The sequence below is a fragment of the Zonotrichia leucophrys genome, chromosome 13 (genome assembly GCF_028769735.1).
Source record: "Zonotrichia leucophrys gambelii isolate GWCS_2022_RI chromosome 13, RI_Zleu_2.0, whole genome shotgun sequence".
Lineage (NCBI taxonomy): Eukaryota > Metazoa > Chordata > Aves > Passeriformes > Passerellidae > Zonotrichia > Zonotrichia leucophrys.
The window spans coordinates 3,836,971-3,860,426 of NC_088183.1; the positions used below are offsets into that span (position 1 = coordinate 3,836,971).

Below are 23,456 nucleotides of genomic sequence, written 5' to 3' on the forward strand. Positions count from 1 at the left end.
CTGCCCATACGTGTGTAAGAGGGTGCTGTTTGTTTACCAGGCCGCTTGACCCTATTGCACAAATCTGTCATCTATTGTGCTGCTAACACGCTTTTAAATTGCAAATCTGATGCTCTTTAGGGGTCTAGAATGGGAAAAAATTCTCTCTCCACACCATTCTGTTTCTCTTGATTTCTTGCCTGTTGTAAGTGGAAGTTGGGATGTGCTGAATTTGCACCAGGGGTGCAAATGCAGCCTCAATTATAAGCATAAAATTAGAGTCTGTTCCCCATTAATCAGCCCAGCTAATTGCTATGCACTACCATTAGCCATATGGTGTGAAAGACAGCTTGCTCTCCCTAAGATGAAATTTCTTCATTTCAGACATGAAATAGTGAGGGCTCTGTATTTTAAAATAGCTTGTTTTAGATATTTAATTTCTAAACAACTTTCAGCAGTGCTTTCTATCAAGGCTAACTGCACAATAAAACTTTGCATTTATGTGACAAAGCTGGGTATTTATAGTGTACTACAGCTACGGCACGGAGGAGACAAAGAATTCAAATGTGTAAGAGAGTCCTGGCTGTGGTAGGAGAGCGAAGCTGAGGTTTGCTTCAGGTAGCTGTTTATTTCAAAGGATTTCATTGTGTTTTGTCAGATATAAAAATCTACGCTGTTGGTGAAAATGTTAATAGCTGGGGAGAATTCACAACCTCAGTGGAATTTATTAGTATTGTAGGCAGCATGGGGAGGGACATCTATAGTTAATATTGCCTCAACAATTTCCATTATGAAACCTTCAGTGGCTTACAGCTTTGCCAAACTTAAACTGTTCTGGCTGAAATATCCTTTGCAGGGTGTCAGCCTCAGGCTGACTTTCTTTGGAAAGTTTCAGCTAAAATGGTTCAGTGATTTCTGAGAATGAGGTTGGAGTAAAATATGGGTTTTGTCTGTGTAAAAAAAGATCCTACAGCTGTTTTGGCAGGGGGGTCCCACACCTCCATGCTGCAGGGCGAGGAGCCTGTTTGGGGCAGGGATGCCATGGATCCTGATGGCATCTTGGGACCTTGTGTATCTACCACCCAGCCGGGCAGCCAATGTCTCCTTGGTGCTGGCCAGGTGCCATGGGCCCCAAATTCCTCATTGTTCATTGTCCCTGGGATGCACAAAGCAGGGCTCCTGCACGGGGACGCTCCGGCTGCCGCGCCAGGCCCCGCACGGCAAGGGAGGCTCTGGGGTGAGCAGGCCTCCTCCCGAGGGCCTGGGCTGAGATCCTTGCAGAAGGGAAGAGGAGGAGGATGATGGGGAGCAAGGAGACAGCAGAGCAGCAGGTCACCAGAGGGCTGGGGTGAGGAGAAAGGCAGCAATAAAAGCTGGGGGTGGTGGTGGCCTGAGGAGGAGTGGGATAGGGATGGTGAGGGGCTCGGGAACGAGCCATGAGGATGGCAAAAACTGCAGGAGCTGGAAATGCTGGGAGGCTGCATTACTACCAAGGATTACTGGATTAAAAACAAGCAAACCCCACCCCACCAATAAATCAATTTATGTAGGCTTTTCATGTGGGCCAGCATGACATTGTGTCCGAGCTGTGGCTCCTGGCCCCACCTGGGGAGAGGTGTCATGGAAGAACAGCAAAGATGAGTCCTTGTCCTCACGGCTGCAAGGAGCTGGCACTCCCTGCTCTTACACAGAGCCTTGCTGGGAGCTGGAGCGTTTCTGAGTGGTTTGGAGAAGCTCCTGGGAATTTTAAAATTCTTTCAGGGAAAGGAGAAAGGGTGCTGAATATTTAGGAACTTATTTCCAAGTGCTAAGTAGGCACTAAAAGCCAAAGCTTTTGAGGGAAATTGAATTAAAAGCACTTTTAACCAGGTCTGAAACTCAAAATCTGCGTGATGTTTTAATTCTCTGCGTAGAAAAACTAGAGTGAAGAGACCTCCAATTCAGCTGTTGCAGGGAGGGGAAAAAACCCAAAAGGCAAATTAAATTCTAAAATATAATTCTCTAGATCATGGAGGAACATTTAGGGCCTCCTTTCATGCCAGAGAGCCACCCGATGGTGGGATGTGCCAGCCATGCAGCCCCTCCCCATCACCCTCAGACTGTGGTCATGGAGTGAGGTCTCCTGCTATCCCCTAGGACTATTGGGTGCACTTTTGGGAGGGTACCCCAATTAAGGGGCCACCTGAGGAGCAGCGAAGAATTTCCCCTACTCTCAAAGCTGGGTTGTCCCCGTTGGGCAGTGCCTGACCCTTGTGGCAGGAGGTGAGACCGAGGTGTCCCTGTCCCCAAGCCCCCGTGGCTGCCTCTCCCTCTGGGTTAATGCCCAGGAAGGTGCCAACCTCTGAGCCCCCTGGTGTGGATGCTGGTATTTGCCCATCTCGTGCTGGGAGCCTGGGAACCTTTGCTTGCCTGAGTAAGTGTGGCAATTTCTGTCCCTCCAGTCTGCTGGGAGAATGTCAGGACTAGCCCTGATTCACTTCAGTCACAAGAACTGCATTGTCTTAACTTGTGCCAACTCTGGTTCTAATTACATTTTAATCATTTAAAAATGATTAGCAGTTTTTATTGCCTTGTTTGTGGGTAAATTTTCTCACCCCACACATTCTAGCTGCACTCCAATGACAAGTCCTTTTATAGGCAAAAAAGCCCCTGAACGTCCCCATGACTATTTACCTACAGCATATTTTATTCCTTCCTAAATTTTAATACTTTCAGGGTGCCAAGGCTCTGGCATTTTCTGGTGGATCAATTGTGGTATTGTGCTGTAAAATTAAGCAGTTTTTTTTGGCAATTCCAAACAATGTAACTTCCACCAAAATGAAGATACCGCACATGTGTTAACTGTGAAAAGTTTCAGCCCTGAATAGTTGCCTTGAAGCTTTTTGCGGTGAAGAGAATTATGTATTTTCCTCTCTTTGAAAACAAAATTATTATTTTTTTAAAAGCCATGTTTAAACAGGCTGTTTTTGTAAAAGGCCCCTTTTTTGTTATCTTTAGTGTGGTTAGTTGCTTTATTGCTAATCTTGGTGGGTAACTGTATATTATTCACTCTATTGTTCAGCAACACAAGAGAACCTTTGTCATACTCCCAACAAGGCTATTTATATAGCGTGGCACTGCTGAGGGCTTCTTCCTGCCCTGATGTTCTTCCACCTTCTGGGGAAAGGAAAATAGTTCATCTGAGAGGGAGAGTGAGCAGTGGTCCCTCCTGACAGCTGCTGAAATACAGGCGAGGTGCAGGTCCCCAGGATGCCACTGGGAACAAACTTAGTGGTTTCCAGGATTTGGTTGTGTGTGATTGAGGCTGACCAGAAAGTTTATTCAACCTGAGATGTGCCCAGGTCTGGCCAGGGAGAGCAGCCGGGGTGGTCCTCACTGCCTGACACTTGGTGCCATCATGGGATGGGGTCCCTGCAGCTGCCCATGCTTTGTCCAGCAGGTCCTTAGGGACAAAAAGGACTTGGGAAAGTCAGGAACTTCTTGATTTTTAATTTTTTTTTTTTTTTTTATTTCTTGAAGCCTTGACTTCAGTGGGGGAGTTTCTGTTAAGGTACATCAGCAAACAGGATCTTTCCTTGTGAGATAGGGGTTTCCTCCCTGGAGTGAGTGGGTGGGTGAAATCTAAAGGCTTTGCTGACCTTTGTGGCTGTGATTTGGTCTCGTGGGTTTACATGGGCTGGTGGGAAGAACAGGGCATCTCCCTGCCACAGCTCCAGAGGCACCAGGAGGGATTCCCACCTGGAGCAGGAACGTGCACCTCACCTACAAACTCACCAGCAATATATTTACACCTCCTTACCAAAAACAACCCTTGACAAGGAATCATCAAAACCCACCAACTTAACTTCTCTTAGGAAACAATGAACCACCTTAGCTCAAAAAGAATCCCAGCCTCGAGGTCAGCCATGGAGCAGAGCTTTGGGAGACAGAGCTTATATTTCACATGCCTGCTTTGTATCTGACCTGACGCAGGGCAGCAGCCGCCGGAGCAGAGCTCTCCGTGGCATTAGTGATCATTAACATGCTCGGAAAACTTGGGGAAACAGGCGCGCTCGAGCATAAAAAGCTGCTGCTGCTGCTTGCATTTCAGCTCCCCCATTAACACCAGTGCTTCTTAGAGGGAGAATAATTGTGCTTTCGGAGTTTGGGGGGGAGGCTTGCCAGTAGCTGGGAATTGTGTGGAAGCGGGAATATCTTGTGGATGTGTAACACAAGCGTTAAGCAAATGTAAAAACCAGGCTCAGCAGGGAAAAATCTGCCTTATTTTGTGTGCCAGCGTCTGCGGGACAACTGTTAAACCCCGCGGAAAAGAAGCTACAAACAGGCAGCTCTCCCTGTTTTGGGCAATCCTTGAATTATTATTTGTGAAAGGGGCAAAACCCCTCTCTTTTTATATTTTCCGTTGCTAACCAGCTGTGCAAGAAGTTAAACACCGTAATTAACCCATATGTGACCCAGTGCATTTGACTGATTTGCAGGCAGGGCCGGCAGGGTAACTCGAGCCGGCAATTTGAACCCAACATGTTCGTAATGATGATTTTACAGTGTAATGGTCGCACTAAATCCTTTCGCTTTTGCTCTGCAGCCGCTGTTGTGACAAGAAAAGCTGTGGCAACAGAAATGAGACTCCATCAGATCCAGTGATAATTGACAGGTAAGGACTGCTATTGTTTCCTTCCATTTTTTTTCCTCTTCCTCCCTCTCCTCATTATAATGAAACACCTGCCCCATGTTGCTAATGGGGAAGAATTAGGAGGATATGTGGATGAAATTTTGGGTTTTTTTGATACAGAATTAGTTGTGCTTTGCAGTTGTGATTGCCTTGGAAGGGCCATATGTGGGAAAATGTAGGGATACTGGAGCGCCCTGCGCTGTGGAGAGCTCCAGCTCTTGTAACTGATTCATGTGCATAAAGAGGAGATTTTTCTTTCTGACTTTCTGTGACTCAATTCACATGCTATGCCAGGGAAGCTTCAGGAATAAAATAATAATAGTTTGTGATTTATGAAATGTGGTTGGGTGCTTATAAATATTTAACTTTTATTTGAAAAATGTTTGAATCATTATCACTTAGCTACTGTAGTTCTGTTGGATGCAATCCATCTACATTTTAAGGCTTTTATTTATGCATAAAAACAGTTAAGAAAATAGATCTGCAATGTAAGGTTTTTTCCCTCCTCTTATTTTCTTTGGTTGGAATACTATTTTGACTGTATTGTCAGTTGATTAATTCATTTTTGCCTGTCTTAATTATTGTGTTTTTAAACAGATCCGTATTGCTAATCTGACATCACTGAGTAAATCATTGTAGTACAATACATCTATTCCTGTTGTTCTGGGCCATGTGTAGTTTCTGTTGCTTGCCAATTATGCAAAATGGTAGCCAAAGAGCCATTTTTATATTTTTATTGTCCAAATGCGTTGTCCAAAGCCGTGTGGGATAGCCAGGGTATTGTGCAGCATTGCTCCAGAGGAGTTAAATGGCCACCAAACACCAAAAGGCTCTGTCAGGGCTGGGGAGAGCAACACCCTGCACTGAGCTGTGAACAGAGGGACCCCAAACACACAGGGAGGAGGGCACAGAGCTTTTGCCTCTCCTTGCATTGCTGTCTGAATTATGTTTGCTGTATGAAGTTCTTAGAATCTTCCATGCCAGAGCATCCATTTTATGAAAGAAGGTCAGGTGGGTTTGATGTGTTGAGGGCCCCACTGGAGAGCAGTCCAGAGCTTTGTGCTCATTCCAGCTCCCAGCTCTCGGATGGGTTGGGTAGGAAAGTGCTTTTATTGGATGCTTATAGCAGATGTTTTGATTAGCTGTAATAAGTCATCCTGAGAATGTTTAAATCTCTGAAGATATCCCTATCTATTTTACTAGGCATATTTTCATCTTCTCTGAGCATCAGGTAGCACCAGAGGAAGTGTGTGTGGGGGAAAGCCCCCCAGTGAAACCTGTACAGAGCTGTGTTTTATAAGCATGCTGCAGAGCTGAACACTATAAACATGGTGTTAGAGTGGCATTTTGAGCAACATGAAAGCTACAAAATTCACATGAATTTTTCATTGTACTGGAAAGTGAGATGTTAAGATGCTAATGGCAGGTTTACAGAAATATTTTGTTTAACTATCTAGTATGCAAAACTGCCAGTTGCAGATAATTTTAAAGTTTGAAAGCCAGAGATGCTGTCTGTTACATGTTTCCTGCAAAATGAGGAAAATAGGTATAGAAAAAAAACTCCAGCTTTAGCTTGCTAGCAGTGATCCATACCTCAGTCTTTACATGAATTGATGCAATAGTTACCAGTTTTGAAGTTTCTTCTTAAAATGCAAGGTAAACACAATTCAAAGCTGATAACACAAACCCTGCCTTGCCACCCGCACTGAATCACACTTGGCTTGTGAATGGGTTAAGCTTTTAAGTTCTTCACTTGGTTTTAAATTGTGACTTTGATACAGGAGGTTGATATGACTGTGGTTTGAATAACACTTGATTTTGACCTGTTCCTGTGGGTTGCAATGGCATAAGAAATTTGACTCAGCAGTACTGTAATTAGCCCTCCCTGTGTTTTTGAAACAGGATTGTGTTACCTGGATTGCATTAGTGTGGCTTCTATTGTTGCCGCTTCGCATCTGTCCCAGTAGGGTACTTAAAACCTTTTCTTGGCTGGGGCTAGTTCAAACAATTTAGGCCAAGCAAGTATGTGCTTTATACAGTTAGTAGCTTTAGTGATGTTTCTTGTGACATTTATCCTATTCATTTTTCTTGTCCCCTTTGGTTTGGAAAGGATGAAGTGATTTCTACAGAGCCTTTTTACCTGAAAACGAGCCCTTTAAAATTGTTCTGTGATTAAAACGCCTGCACAAGTCAGGCCATGTGTTTGGTTGTGCTCCATTGTCACTTCTCCATGCACACAGTTTTTAACTATTATGTCAATTGGTATGCAAAGCCATATTTAGTTATTTTTATTTGCACTGAGCTTAGAGAACTCATTTACCATTTGGGCTAAAGCACTCCCACATGCCGGATGCTCTGATCAAGTCTTTGCCTATGGATTTAATCTAACTCTTGCATCAAATCTTGTGAATCCACAGACTCTGACCTAACATAGAGTTTAACATAGAATCTATCCATGAGATTTTTGACATATGCACTTACATGGAAATGTTATCCTCTTCTGACAAGTTGGAATACTATTTGGGATTGATTAATTCTCTTTGATGAGGCTGGAGGGACTCGGGATAGAGAGGGCTCTGGCTTTGTGGTGGTTTGGTGAACTTGGAGAAAAGGCTCTTTGGCAACTTCAAAGTTACATGTGCTGTATTCTCCTTCAAACCCTGGATATGTGTGAAATCAAATTGTATATTTCTCTTTAATGAAAATGTGGGTTTTGAGAAAGCAAGTCCGTAGCTGTGTTTGGAAAAAGGATATGACTTTATTCTTTATAAAATTGTTTTATACTTTGCTCTATTATAGTATCAGCAGATACAGCAGTGAAAGGGACCTAAAGAAATTTATACTCATATGAAATAGTGATTTAAATTTTCTCTGGAGAACAAAATTAGTTTATTATGATTACAGAGCAGTCATCCCAAGGAAGTTTCTTGGAAACCTGTGTGTGTCTGTATCATCTTCTTAGCACAGCCTGTATATTTTATTGCTAATCCAGTTACATGTGTTGAGATGAAGATCTGATGAACAGGAACTCATTTTAAAAGGGGTATTATTGTCACAATACAAATGCACAATTCCTCCTACGAGTGCAGTGGCAGGGCTGTATTGTAATCACACTTAAAGAAAACACAGAGCACTTCCTGTTATTAAATTAAATTCTAGATTGATTTAACTTTCAAATTGTAACTCATATTTGAATTTAAAAGGTTCGCAATAAAATTCCTGTGAAGAAATTGAATAAATTGTAGTTTTATTACCACTCTGGATATCCTGGTATCCTAACCTTTTTCCTTACAGTTATCTTAGTTCAATAAATAAAACCTCATTAGACTATTCCCATTTCAACGAGTTTATTAAATTTTACAGGAGTAATTAGCATAAGCTGTGCTAATTTTTCTGGAAGACTAATGAGAGAGCTTCCTAATTAGGTTTGCTTTGTAAGAATCAGAAAAGATGATAATGACAAAAGTCACATAGGGGAGAAAGTGGGGCTTTATGTTATTCCTTGGTTCAGGAAAAAGGCTCCTCTCTTGGCACGCAGTTCTAAACTTTTAAACCCAATTTACCATTGTCAGGACCGATATTTAATGGTGTTACCAGTGCCTGCTGGGGCTTCTTTACCTTTTATGGCTGCATCCAGTCAATAGGAGTCCTACTGACTGATAAAATAGGAATTGCCACTGCAACCCCAAATATAGCGGCAGAAAAAATATATTTACCATATACATCATATATATCCTGCTTGAGACATTGCATGGAAAAAGAGCTGAAACAGGCAGCTCCTGGCTCATCCCAAATTTTGCTTCTTCCCAGAGAACTTGAGCAGGCTGATGACAGTGACCTGGGATTGGCTTTGCTGATATTTACCAATTGAGGCAGGACCTGTAGTGAGACACTGTCTATATTTTGGGTTGGTGATCTTTAGGTGAGGTAGAAGTCAAGGGGTTTTGTGCTGGAGCTGCCCTGGGAGGGACTGTGTGACCTTTGGTGGCAGGGGATGGCCAGGGCTTCTCCTGGCCCTGCTCTGGTGATACACTGAAGGTCTTCATGTGGCATTTTGGATGCACTTTGGGAGCACTGAGGAGGTTTGTGCCTTTCCTGTGCCATCACAGCTCTTGTCCATGGAGCAGGGGTGGGGATTCAGGGGTTGGAGGCTGTAATATTTCCTATACCTTCATATCAGATGACACCAAAGTACATTTTAATGCATGAGCTCCTACCAGAGACTGAAAGGCCTCTGTGTCTCCAACATGTGCAGGATGCTCATCTGGGCTCTCTGTAACTTGTCTCAGCACACCCAGCCAACTCACCTACAGATGGGTTTGAAATCTTTCTGCCTGTAACCTGAAAAGTTTTATGTTTGTGGGTAGAATTTCACTGTGCAAGGACATGAAAAACTCATTACCTCTGTTTTACTGCTTTACAAGTCATCAGGTAGTGGATTGTATTTTACAAGCCTGATCATCTTTTCATCCTAAATGCCAGGCAGGTGGAAAAGTGACTGGGAGGACTGTATCACACTCCCTGCATCCTCCCCACAAACACACTGCTTAAGTAGATGTGGCAAATAATGCATTTTGCAGTAGCTTTCAATGGCTGGAGAGAGGGGGAAGGAGATGCAGGGGAGGGGATGAGGTGGGTTTTGCTGAGGGATGCTTTGCTGCAGGGGATGGGGTCAGTGCTGCAGCTGATCCCCACCAGCCTGCAGGGACGTGGGCTCATCACGTGGCACAGCAAAGTGGCAGGAGATGCCAGGTGCTCTGGCAGTGGCTCCTTGGCAGGAGTGCAGGTTCCTGCCCTGTCCTGGTGCTCCCCTTGTCCCCCTGGTTGTGTGGGGTCAGGGGAAGCTGTGTCTGCCCCCCCTTGCTCGCACCAGGGATGGGCTGTGGGAGCCTGGGGGTCCCATCACTGCTGGCTCCTTGGGTGGCTTTTCCACAGAAGGAGCAGGAGGGCAGGCATGGAGCCCTCTGATAGACATCCTAAGTGCAAAATGTCCCTGGCTGTGAATATTTGGCTGTTATCTGGAATTCTGTGCTGGAAAGCAGCCCACACCTCCCAGTTGCTGTGCCCCTTCCAGAGCTAGATGGGAGTTATTGATCCATCGGGGAGGAGTCAGAGGAGCAGAAGCTGGGTGACAGAGCTACCCCCAGCACTGCACAGAGATGTCTCCCAGGCTGTCTTTTCAGGCTGTGCTGCCTAAACCCCCTGGGCCTCTGAGCAGGGTGTTCAGAGACAGAAGTTGGCCTCGAGTGCTTTATGTGAGCTCCGGGAGCCCACACATTTCTGAGAGGGGAGGGACCCAAACACACATCCTCCAGGATTTGCTTGTGATTGATGCAGCTGAGAAGCATTACCCAGAACATTTCCCACATGACTTAGGCAACCAAAGGCATTTTGAGCTCTTGTGAGATAAATGGGAGACTGATCAGTAGATGCTTCTCACACTGAGATTCAGGCTTGCATGCTTGCCTCTCTACGAGTGCTCCTCATGCATGTGGTGTCAGCCTTGTTTCTGGTGATGAAATCACTAGAGCTGGGGGTAACTTTGCAAGGATTCTTGCAAAAATCTCTTGGTTTCAGCCTGTTGGGGTTGGCACATATCACTGCTGCTTATAAATTCCTTTATTTTGCTCTTGGGGCTGAATGAACTTGGTCAGGGTCAAACCAGCTTCTGCTTATTGTTTGTTTGATTACTCTTCTCTCTGCCTCCAAGTACAAGAATTTTTGTGTGATCTCAGAAGTATTATGCAAAACCTTAATTTGGTCTGAGCTTCACTCAGAAGGTTTGTGAGTTTCTTAGCAAACCTGTTCTGAGTTTTCAGTTTGTTATTAAATCCCAAACCAGGCAAGCCTTATGTGGTTTTGGGTTTCACTGTAAACATTTCACACTACTCTAATAGTTACTTGCTTCTCTCAGTGATGCGTTTTGAATACACAGCTAGTGTCTGGGGCTTTAGTTAACTGGGATCTTATGTTTGATTATTACTATTTCATAGAATTGGTGATGTATCAGAGGCCTCTATTGCAAAGCAGGCTCATTGTGCTGAATGCTCTGTAATTTCTAAGCAGGGAGATGATCCCCTTTCTGAAGAAAAAATGGTTGTCCTGATGCAGAGTAAAACTTGAGATTTTTCTAGGCAGACTAAAAAGCTTGTGTTAAATGTCCTGGGGATGAGGGGAACTCAAGACAAGATTGCTGATTTTGGCATTTGTCTGTTAGTGCTCACCCACAGCCATGGGCTTGGCCAGCTGTGACTTGAGTGCACACATGGGATGGGCTGGCCCTGCTGCCCCAAGGCCAGTGTGTCCATGTCAGTGAGTCCCTTGGGCTCTTCCTGAAAATCTCCTCAGCAAGGGTTAACAAGTTTAGAGACTGAATTGGTTTGTTTTAGTCCTGAAGTCCATCCTGAAGACCCTGTGAATTTCCTTGTGCAAAGGAATCTAACTGAGACCTCATGGATTATTCTGCTGCTCCATTCTTGTGTCAGGGTTTGGTTATTTCAGGTTGGAGGTGCTTTAAAAATGTTGGTGCAGTGACCTCCTGTAGCACCAGGAAAGCTCTGAGTGCTCTGGCCCCAGTAGGAGCCCAGAGCCTGGCAGGGGGATCCATCCCTTTGTTTCTTGTCACAAAACTTCAAATATGCTCTTCATACCTATCGATTTCTTAATATGAACTCCTTCTTCAAAGCGTGTCCTGCAGCAGGGAGGATGTGCTGGGCACAGTGGGCTCCCTGGCTCCATGCAGCTCAGTGCCAGCTCTTCTCTCTCAAGAGTGGGGATTTTTTGAGGGTGAAAAAAAAAACCCTGTCTTTTTCTCATATGCATATATATACACACATAGTTTCTGGAGTGGATAAATTTCCTCTTCCATCTTAACACCTGATTTATTTCCATATTTGCTGTCGCAGTGGGAATGCATACATGAATAAGAGCAATGGGGAAATGTATTTGCAAAGATCATCCTCAGTTTTAATGCAGATTAGCTAAAATTCCTTTGAACATGAAAAATGTATCTCAGCTCTATCTCAGTGTTTACTGGATAAAAACACAACCCAAGCTTTATTCTGCAGGAGCTGAGGTGTGTGAGTAGTTTTCTTCATGTGAGTTTTCATAAATGTTTTCATGTTCCAGCCACCAAAATGTATTCTTATAAGTAATTGGCCACACTTATTTAAATAACTATGTTAAATTCACAGGCACTTCTGCCTGCTGGAAGTATTTAATTTTAATACAACATCTAACTAATAAAGTTAAAAGAGAGTAAGAAACACTTGTACGTTACTGTGCAAATCATGACTAAATTTCTAGAAATGTTTTTAACACTGTCCTCAGAAGGCAGCAAGTCTCTGTAGTAGTAGTGGGAAATGTTGGTATGAATTTTCCTCTTTCCTTGTAACATCGTGATATTTTTTCTGTAGCAGTTCTGGAAAAGTACAGAAAACCCATACAAAGTTCCCAGTGTGTCACATTAGCAACTTTGCATAGGTAGTTTGTGATCAGAATATATTACTGTATCAACTGGGTGTTTACTTTTTTGCTAAGGACAGTATTTTAGAGGTTTTTACCTTTTAAAGTGGAATGAATAATTTTCTATCCACTTTTTAAAAGCGGCATTTGGAAATAGAAAATGTGAATACGAATTTTCTGTTGCTGTTAATATGTGAATGATATGAAATTAGTTATTAAAAGGCTTTATATCAAATCACTGAAGTTATATACTGGACTGCAGTAAGGTGACCCAGATATAGAGCCTTTCAGAGCAATCATTGAAATGCTATGAACAGTGCTGTTTTGTCTTTGGTTTCTTGCTGCCTCTAAAGGTGTAGGCAGATGAAGATAACTTTAAAAAGAGCTATTTCTCCAATTACAAGCTTTTGTCCAAGAGCAAAGAAAGATTTTTAGACTAACAGCATTCACTATAACAAAATTAAATTCCCTTCATCTGACAAGAAGCAGAGTCTGGCAATAGTTTGGGATTTTTTGTTGGGGCTGGAGCAGCAGCTGCCCTCTGTACCCCGTGTTTGCCCCAGAGGGGAGGTGACCTGGAGCGGGGAGGGTGGGAGGGCACTGCGTGCTGTCCCCTTCCTTTGGGGACATCATTCCCCCTTCCCAGGGCTCCGGGGAGGGCTGAGGGAGCAGCATCCCACTGCCACCCCCCTTCCCCACCCCCACCGTGCCAGGAGGCCCGGCCAAATCGTGGAGGGTTTGTAAGAGCACGTCCAGTGTGGCATTCCACAACTACGGCATCTCGCTAACGGGCTGAGGCACCAGAGTTCAGTAATGTAATATAAAAAGTAATGGTGTTAGCTAACACATCCTTAATAAGATATTGTCTGCTGCTCTGCCATATGCTACCGAGCAGGCTTTCCCTCTGTGGGGCTTTTGAGTTCTCTCAATAAGATTATTTCAAATACTCTAATCCTGAATCATTGACATGAATACAAAAGCCTAGTGACATCTAATAGATGCCTCTTAGCTTTGCTTTTCCTCTTGTTCCTTTCCTTTTTCTTCTCTTTTTACCTGACAAAAAGCTTATAGACACTTGGGCTCTGTCTCTCAGTACCAGCATGTGGGTCCCCTCATGAAATATAAAGGAGGAAAAAGGGCTGACATAGGGCTGATAAGCCACAGAGCAAAGGACCATAGAATTAAAAGTAAATGCCAGTAAATCCTACCCTGTACACTCAGTTGTTCTTTTATTGTTTTCTTTAATTCTTCCAGTGCCATGCTGGGCTAAAAAGAGATGAAAAATGGTGCTACCAAAAAAAAAAAAAGTGATGCTTCAATGCCAGGGTTATATTGGCTTGCTTGATTCTTGGGTTTTCCTAGTGCTCCTCTCACCTTGACTTTCCAAGCAGAGTTGCAAACATTCAGCTAAACACATAATTCAATTAGATGAATGTTTAGGTCATGTTTTTCAAAGACTAATTAAGAAAAAGAAGACGACATCCTTCTGTGACATGATTGTGACCCTGGAACCGATTAATTTTATATAACTAAATGTTAGAAAGACTTAATATTCCAATGTGAGTGTCTAGCAATCAAAAAATTATCTTCCTCTTAGTGTTGCCTCAACAACTGTTAGAGGGAGAAAATAATTTTCTGTTCCACCTTCTTTTGGACTTAGACAAACTATTCATCTTTTGATTCCAAAATCTGCCTTTGGAAAAATGTTACTGGTGCAGGATACAGCCAGTGTCTACAATGGGTTAAAAATAAGCTATTTAAAACACAATACTTTTGCTTAATTTTTATCCATGGTTTTTCAGGGAGACTCTCAGGCTCTCCTGACCAGGATAACCATCAACTTCCACCCAGTTGAGTCAGGTCTCCTCTGTAAACTCCCTCAATATAATCCTTCAGTCAGAATTTTTGGCATCTGCATCACTACATAACCATTGGCTGACTTCCCAGATGTTAAGTCACTTTGATAAGTGGATGTTAAAAACCACTTTACCTAGTTCAAATTTTGTAGAAAGATGACACAAGGAGAGGAAAAATGTATTCTGTATTCATTATAAAGTTCTTTGCTCTGAAAGAAGAATAAAATTAGCCACACTCAGAGCTATTAAGATCTGATGGTCGCTTCTCCTCCCAGCTGCTCCAGGTGCCTCCACATCTCTGGCACAATCCTGCACAAGCTGGGATTTGGCTGCAGAGGGGAGTCTAAACCCTAGAATATCTTTCTGGAGGTTTTACAGGCAGGAGAAGGAAAGGACCTGCAGCTTGGATCAGGATTTATCCCTTTTTTAAAGAAAAATGAGGAAATTCAGCTGCGTTACAAATTAGCATCCTGGAGTTTTCTGTGGTCTGGGGAAGAATTTGTTTGTCATGCTGGGGTTTATGTGTTAAAAGCAGGTCTGTAAAGCTTTTTATCTCTGGGTCTTTCTGTTGGTATCATGGCCTGGTGTTACTGGGTCCTGCTGTATTCTGAGGCTGCTGAGTGAGGGATGCACAATGGGAGAGTCTCTTCCCTATGGAGCTGTTTAGAAAGACAATCCCAAGGCTTTTTTTTTTTTAAGCACAGTGAGCCTCATAATAGCTCTGGCATTCTGGAAAATGGAATAAACTGTACTGTGGTGTAGGAGGAAAACTTCTCGCTGAACCCCATTATGTGTACGTAAATTGTCATCTGTCGTGTACCACGTGGCAGGAGAGAGGAACTTTTTTTTTTTTTTCTGAAGGATTGCCCTGCTGTGACAATGGTAACTCAATTTGTCAGAAATTACAAGAGCATTAATACATCATGCCCTAATGTTTCATTAGTACATTAATACTTTTGAAGTCATTGGAATTTCCCTAATAAATGTCTTCAAAGTTGGCTGGCCATTCATAAATTTGAATTTTCAGCATCATAATTGTAATTGAGATACCTATTTTCCCTGATTAATCCTTGGAGTTTGTGTGTAACAATCAGCCTTGTTGACATTCCCACTTGAAAGAATAATGAAAGAATAACGTTAGTTAATATTTGTGTTATTGCAGAGTGGCATGATTTGGAGGGGAAAAAAAAATATAGGGAACCTATTCTCAGGGAAACAAAAGAGAATTTTGGGAATGCTTTTTGCCATGGTAACCCAGTTATTGCTCATTAATCTGTCACCTGTGAAACGAGCTCCAGACTCCGACACTGCGCAGCGTCCCCGGGGTCGCGGTACCTGCGGCCACCCCAGGAGCGTCCCCGTGCCACCAAATCCCATCATGTGCCTGGATGGGCCCCAAGGAGGGCACCCCTGCCTGCCTGGCCCTGCCACCCAGAGCAGCTCCCGGGGTGATGATGGGGAGCTGGCCCGTGGGCACTGCTGCGCTGGCTTTGGGGGCCGCCTGTATCTCCTGAGGGAAGGAAGCTTTTTTTCCTTCATTTCCAAGATAAGGTGTCATTCATGAGAGCAGCGTGCTGAACTAATCAGGTTAATTGAGAGGCCCTGAATAGCTCTCATTGAGCAGATCCCTCCTTCCTGCTCAAGGCAGATAGTGCAGAGGGAGAGATTACAAGTGCTTTAAACTCTTTCTCTCCATCTCTGGATTTCACACCCATTTCAGGATGGCGAGGGTCAGAGCAGATGTGTGACATGGGGGTTGTACAATTTAGCTTTGCTGGGAGCAAGCTTTTATTTTTGTTGTTTGGTTTTTGGTGTGGTTCTTTTTATTTTTTTTCCCCTTTTAATCATCATCATTGTGATTATTTTTCAGTGAGGCCAGTGCTTCCCATCTCTCCTGATGCCAGGGACACCCTGCTGATTTACACCAGCTGGAGTGGTGTAAATTACTCCACTGTTTTGGAAAGATGCAGAGGACATTTGGAAAGATGTGGAAGACTAATGCAGTTGTGTGATTGGCTCTAGATTGACCTGCTCCTGAGTGTTGTTAATATTAAAATTATTTCAGACCTAACTCATGGCAGGGCTGCAGGAAACATTAATTTTAAAAAGATGTTTTCAGTGTTTGAAGCAGATAGCAGTTGGGTTTATTGCTTTTATGGTATCATTTCCCTTTAAACCCTTCTAATCGAAGTGGCTGTATGTAATTTTATTCAAGTTTACCAGAATGTGAAAGCATTTCCCTCTGGATACTCTTGCCAAATTAAGAACAGCCAGGCTCCAAACCTCATCCTAATCTTCCTACTTGCCACAGTCTATTACATTTTCTTTGCAAATTGTAACTGGTAGGGTGAAGAAGAGAGACTTTTCAGGAAAACAAATTTCCCAAAAGTAGTGTGTGTGTCCCCACTTCTCCAAACTTCATTCAGTTTAAACACGAGCTAAACATGAGCATCCTTGTCCCTGTTGGCCCCCTGCTCTCCCCCCTGGCTTCTTTTCCTTGCAAGTTTCAGGAATGACTTTAATTATCTCTACAATCAAATTCTCACTGCTGTCCCTGTGAAAGCGTGTAGTCATGGATTGCTGGGATTATTTTCTTTAGCACTTGGGGATAGAGAAGCTGCTTGTTTGGAAATGAGAACCAGCTGGGTTCTCAGAGCTGGAGTTTGGAGGGAGCACAGAAACCCCAGTGCTGAGCAGAGCCCGAGCTCAGCCCCCAAACTGCCCCTGCTGCCTGGGCCACAAGGGATTAGGACACAGCAGGGCTGGGTTTTTATTTTGTTTGTCTCATTAATATGCATCTCCAGGGTGGCTGCTGCCCGGGCTGCCTGAACTCCTCACCAAAGTTTCTGGAGGCAGAGGTGCATCCTTGCAGTCCAATTCCTGGCTTTCCCTGCCTAAAACAGAGAAAATAAAATTAATTCATAGAAATCAATCCAAATAACTGCGTCAGGCACAAGTTCTGCAGGTGACAGCTAAGCAGGTAAAGAGAGATTAATGCAGCAAAGGGAAGAGCAGAGATAACTTATGTTATCTTAACATCTTTTGCCCTAGAAGACAAGCTGCAGGGGTGATGTTCTTCCTTTCTTCCAGTTTGGAGAAATTAGATATTTATCATACCTTATTAATCTGTTTTAGTGCCAAACTCAATATAAAATTAGGACCATACATGTAGTCAGAAATTACAAGAGCTATGCTTTTAGCTGAGTATTTTATCGTAGGGAAAGGCACAGAAATCTTCATTTAGTTATAAGGATGTAAATTTGGTGATATTCCACTGGCTTTAAGGCAGCTGCTTCGTATTTCTGTCTCTTTAAGAAAGAAATATTCATTCTTTGGGATACAAGGATTTGTTTCCAGGGTTTGTTTACATTTTAAGATATCAGTATAACTTACATTTAAGTGTCTATTTTCTGCTTTCAAGGTTCGCTCACACTCCTGCACATTGTGTTTCTCTACACACTGTTGTTAGGTTGGTTTATAGTTTAAATTGGGACTTCTCAATGTTTGGAATGCAATAGTGACTAAATTGGTATCTTAGGTAAAAAAGTCAAGAAAAGAAATATTTCTGTTCCTTATAAAAAGTTTATTGCAAAGAACATGACTGATGGCTGATCTCTGAGCAACTATTTATAAATTATTTGATTTTTTTAATGCCTGGGATGCAATGACTTTGACTCTATTAATATCCCCTTTAGTACAAATAAATTATCTTTTGAAAGATGAAACCATTCAGTTCTGAACATGTTTAGATCATACCATGACCTAAAATCTGTCATATATGTTATATAGATTTGCACACATGGATTTTTATTTTTGGTAGCTTTGGTTTTGTTGGTTTTCTTTTTTTTAATCTGGATTTTCTGTTTGTTTTCTTTTTAATTTAATTTTATTCTTCCCCCCCTCCCTCCAATAAATAACTGCTGCATTTCCAGTCACTCAAATTTGGACAGAATTTTACTTCCTGTTTCAAAGGTCAAGGAAAGCTGACCTCAACAGCAGTGTTGAGGCTGCTGAATTATTCATATCATTGACTTTGTGTCAGCTTCCACATTTGTGCAGAGGGATGTTTTATTCATTTATCTCATTTAGGGACCTGCTCTGCACCTGTTTCTACCATTAAGTACCCTGTAATTTGCATTTGATGCTAATTTAGTTTCATATCAGCCTGGTCCCCTCTTGTTAATTTAATTTTCTAAGACCCTTTTCATTACAGTAGAAATGTTTCCCTCTTTAAAGCAAACATCTATACAAGTAATTGTATAAACTGCCTTTTAAATAATATCTTTTAGAAGATTCCATCGTTTAATTCCTTAATTCCTATAATTAGCCATGGTTTGATTAATGTTTCAAAGGGTTAAATTAAAATGCAGAATTACTCAAATGCATACTTGAATAATTTTCCCTCTGCTGATAACAGTTTCTGCATTGCTGCTTTTATTCTCCTCGTGATTCTGAATATTACATGTACTAACAAGCACTAATTTTCCTGATGTAGTGATTTTCCTATGCTGAGCAATAGAGGGTTTTAATGTACAATTGTTGGGAACTCCACATTGCCAGTGGGATACTTAATTTTTTATTTTTTTTCCTTTCTGATCGATTGTAAACAGTTGAGGAGAAACGCTGTGGCTGAGCTGCTCCGGGTTCCCTTCCCGATTGTAAGAAACTTAGAGATCCTTTATTTTGCCAACAAGCATCGCTGCTGTGCTCTCACAAACAGCGTGATTAGTGCTGATCGCTGCGGAGAATCATTTGGAAATATTTACAACCATCGTGGATTTGTTTGTGGAGGTGAAAATTTGCATCTGCTGTGATCCTACAGGGCAAAATGCTCCGGGGTTGTCACCCCCGGGCAGATCGGAGCGTGTTCAGAGCAGGAATATGGCACTGGGGTAAAGAAATGACCAGAGGGGCTTTAGTGGGAAATCCAGTCCCTTCTGTCCCCGCGGGTTTGTTTAGAACAAGGCTGGGTAATTGCGGCGGGGTGGGCGCTGTGCCGGGGGATGGACAGCCCTGCGCCTCCCTCTCCAGCCGGGCAAGATGGAGATGTTGATTCCGCGCTTGCGGAGGTACAAACCCCCATCCCCCGGCGGCTCTCGGGGAGGGGACAGCGCGATCAGCGGGGCTGGAGCAGCGGGCAGCTGGGCTTCATTACCCAGAGAAACAGCCAGAGCTGATCCCTCTGTGTTTACAGTGGGGAGGGGGAGTCGGGGCATCACTCCCAGGGGGCTGTGTCCCCAAATTCCCTTCCCTTCTTCCACGCCCTCCTGGGGACAGGAGAGGTTTGGTGTTTGTGTTGATGCTGCAGTGCCGTGTGTGGCAGGATGGATGCACGTCTTGCACAGGGCATCAGCTGTGCTTCAGCTTTTGTTTTGCCCCGGCAGAAGGTGACACTCCTCCTCCTCCTCCAAATGCCCCTGAAGTCATGGCGAATTTGGGAAGAGGTGCCTGTGGGTTTGGGATGAAATGAGGCTGTCCTGCTCCCAATAGTGCCCAGGGCTGCTCCAGGGGCTGAGTTTGGCTGTGATGATCCCAAAAGTGTGTCTTCTGTTACATGACATGCCACTTAGCTAGATGAGCCGCAGACCTGAGCTCTGGAGCTGCTAATAGCACAAGGATTTAATATTTAAAAATTGACTTGAAACAAAACCTCTGGTTTTGTGGATTTTTTTACTCTTTCTGGTGGCAAAGATGCCTCACAGGCTCAGTTTGTGCTGGCAGAGCCCCCAGACCTGATCCAATGTTTGTGCCCTCCTGAGCATTCCCAGTTGCAGGGGTAGCAGGGCTGAGGGATGGACTCGAGTACCTGCAAGCATCACCTTTCAGATATTCATAATAGCTCCCCCTTTATTTTGTCATATACTCACAATAAGGGCCTCAGAGCTGGGCATTTCCTGAGTATTAATGACCAGCTGGGGTTAATGGCCCTTGCTTGTGCCTTGAGCCATCAGCTCCTCCCGACTGGTCATTAATTCCCAGGAAAAGCCCTCTGTGGAGGTCATTATTGCCTAATTATCTCCATACACTTTAATGCCAGTTTTGACAATGTACAGTCTCATACTTTGAGTTATAGGTACTTTATAATTCATTAAATAGCTTATCATTAAAACTGCAGATGATCTTGATTATTATTTATTAATGTTTTCCCTTTGATTTTTTTTTTTTAATCTGATGCTCCTGTTTCTGGAGGAAGGAAGGGACAAAGGTAGATGGGGTATGGCTCCAGTGTCAAAAACTGTCACACAGCAGCTCTCCCTGTCTGGAGGGGTCTTCCCTGGCTTTGAGAGGTCCCAAAAGCATCTGCCAGTGGAGTTCAGTGCTCACCTTGCTCAGCCCTTAGCAGAGACTTGAGGAGCAGTGGGGTGGCCACCTCTGCTGGAACTCCCTGGGCTGGTCCTGGAAGCCTTGGCAGCATCTGGCCCACAATTTTGGCAGTTCTTGACTCATTTTTCTCCTCACCCTGGTCCACATTCAGGCTTGGGTTTGCTTTGGGAGCCCTTTCTCACCTCGGTGAGGTTGTTCATGGGGTGAGCTCTGTTGGGGTTCAGGGTTTGGCCCCTTGCCTGCAGCATCAGGTGGATGCTGGGTTTGAGCTCAGTTAGGTGGGGTGGGAAATAAATGGGAGAGGTTCAAGCCAAGCAGAGGGACTGTAATTTTTGCTTTTTAGTAAGAGTGTGCTTCTCTTTCTCCTGGGAACAACTTCTCTTCCTGTCACTCAGGTGTGCCTGTGCATGGTGTGACAGAGCTGCAGGTGCAGAGGCTCAGAGCTCTGCCTGTGTGTGCTGGGAAAGAGCCATACTCAGCCCAGCCTGGGCTCCTCGCTGGAATCACAGCCTGTGGAAGTGGCCAGAGGAGCCCTGGCACTGATTCTAGGGGAATTTACCTTTATTTGCCCCAAATGGCCCAATGCTGCAACCTTGTCTGGTTCTCCTTTATTTTCCACTCTTTTCCCCAGGCTTTACAAGTGAAATAACTGGATAACAGAAAGCTAAACCTTTGTGTCTGTGGTTTCTCTGAGGTTTTGCTGTGCAGGAGCTCTGATCAGCACCAAGGGGGGCTGTGACCCTTCTGGGCCAGCTCGGGGGCCACGATGCTGCGCTGTGCTTGGGGCAGATTGCAGTGGCAGAATGTCTCTGTCAGCCAGAAAACCTGTCAGGGTGTTTGCTCCCTGTACTCAGTCATTACTCGTGTTTTAGTTGCCTGACAGCATCAACTTGTTTCAACAACAATAATAATAATGAAGTTTTGGAGCTGTTTTCTCCATTACCTGTGTCTCTGTTGGTTTTGTGTTTGCTGGAGGAAAAGTTGTGTGTGGATGTGAAAATACTGGCCCCATTGAGCCGTGCCATCGCCTTTGGAGGAGGCCAAATTTCACCCACTGTATTTGCTTTTCTACCTCTGAGCCGTGTTTGTTTACAAAACCTTCTTCTGAACTGCTGTAAACCGCCCAGCCGAGCTGCCTCCCCGGCCCAGTTTGCTCTGGCCTTCTCCAGAAACCAGTCCGTTTTCATTAAAATCATAATGTCATTTGAAAGCAGGGAAGCAAACCAACCCAAAGTCTTGTGCAAAGTTTGAAAGTAGCGAGTTGCTGCCGAGAGGGAAAAACAACAAAAAAACCCCAACCAAAACCCTTAAAATTCAGACTCAACGGGTCTCCTGTTACTGCTGTCAGGGAAGTCCAAGGGCTTGAGGCTGATGAAGAGTTACATGCTGAAAAAAAAAAAAGGCAAAAAAAAAAAAAAAAAAGAAAAGAGGGCAAAAGGGAGCAGTGTTATTTACTTATTTATTTAAGAGCCTAAAAGATTTATGGTAAAGCTAATTTAGGAGCGCGCTCGGCTCTGCATCCCGGCTGTGTGGAGCGCGGGCAGCGGCGGCTCGGGGCCGGCTCCCCCCGGCCGCCCTCAGAGCTGCCATTGTCGGGGCCGTGAATCGGGGCTCACATCGGGGCTCACATGGGGGGCTCGGCGCTGCCCACCCCCCCAGGGACCCCCCGGGCCAGGGACCCCCCGGGCAAAGCAGCGGCGGCTCCGCGGTGCCGCTGGGGACGGGCCGGGGGCGCTGCGGGGACCCCCCTTCCTGCCCCCTCTGCTTCTTCCTCCTTTTCCTTTCTGCTTCTCTTCCCCCGCCTTCCTCATTGTCCCTCTCTTTTCCTTTTTTTTTTTTTCCTAGTTATATTTCGCTTTTCTTCTTCTATTTTCTTTCTCTCTTGTTTCTTGCCTCTTCCTCCTTTTTTAATCTTCTATTTTCTCTCCACTCTCCTGTTTTCTCTCTCATCTTCTCATTCTCCTCTCTTGCTTATTTCCCTTTCCCTTCTCCAATTCCTTTCCCCTTTTTCCATTCCTTCCTTCAATTCCTTTCCCCTTTTCCCTATTCCTTTTTCCTTTCTCCTTCCCTTTTCTTATTCTCCTCGCCTTCTCCTTTATTTTTCTTTCTCTTCCACTTTTCCCTTTCACTTTTTTTTTGTTATTTTTCTTTTACTTTCTTCTCTCTTTCACTTTTCTCTCTGTCTCTCTTCCTTCTCCCTCTCTAATTGCTCCCTTGCTAGGAGCCAAAGGCAGAATTACAAATGCAGCCTTGGCATTGTGGTTTGCAGGATTCTTCAGGGATGTTTTCTTCTGCACAGTATGTTCTGTATCTTCCTTTTGGATCGTCATCTCTGTGAAAGAGAAAATATTCCTTCTCTGTTCTGAGCACAGAAGCATGGTAGAATTATGAAGTGTAAGGAACGTTCTTCCCTTTCTCAACATCCATATAATTACTGTCAAGCCAAACCAAAAAGCCTCAGGCTTAGAGATCACTAGAGTAAAGTTACATTTCGCAAGACAAAAACTGAACTCAGTGCTCAAAACAAAAAAATTGGTGACCAATTCTGTGTCAAAGACTAAAAGCAGGCATGACATTTTGCTAGGAAAAAGCAGAGGCACTCAGATTTGTTGCCATATGGAATAGAAATTAGTTTTATTTATATTTATTTGTTCTCTCCTGCTTTGCAAGGAGCAAACTGAGGTATTAAAAGTCTTGATATTTTTTGTTTTTTGAAAAAGAAATTAATAGCATGAATGAAGAAAACATTGGAGGGGGGAATAGATGTGCTGTACAGTGACGACATTGCCTTTTTTTAAGTTCTAATTCCAGGGTGGGAGCACAGGAGCTGTGCTGGATGGGAAATGTATTCATGCAATGAAAGGCTGCATTTGAATGCAGCTTTTTTTTTTTCTTCTTTTTGTTTACATTTTCAGCAAAACCAAGATGACACAGCTGGGCATGTTCAAAGTGAAATAAAAATAGGAGCGAATAAATAAATAGTAGTAAAGAATAGTAGTAAATAAAAATGAAACCAAGCGAGCGCCGTGCAGAAGGCGCCCTCTGAGTGCCCTGGCTCTGGGATGGTGCTGCCAGCCTGGGATGGTGCTGCCAGCTGATGCCCAGGGAAGGTTGGGTGGTGCAGGGAAGAAGAGGTTGGTGGGGCAGGAGCAGAACTGGGC

The 23,456-nt window shown here is 43.9% G+C and overlaps 1 protein-coding gene across 9 annotated transcripts in view; it reads left to right on the forward strand.

Annotated features, from left to right (window-relative positions):
• EBF1 (EBF transcription factor 1) overlaps positions 1–23,456 on the forward strand; it is a 266,089-nt gene that overhangs the window by 14,045 nt on the left and 228,588 nt on the right. For all 9 annotated transcript variants that reach the window (XM_064724844.1, XM_064724848.1, XM_064724845.1 and 6 more), the window contains exon 6: positions 4,565–4,633. In XM_064724844.1, coding sequence (XP_064580914.1) covers positions 4,565–4,633 — 69 coding nt within the window. The remainder of the gene's footprint in view (positions 1–4,564; positions 4,634–23,456) is intronic.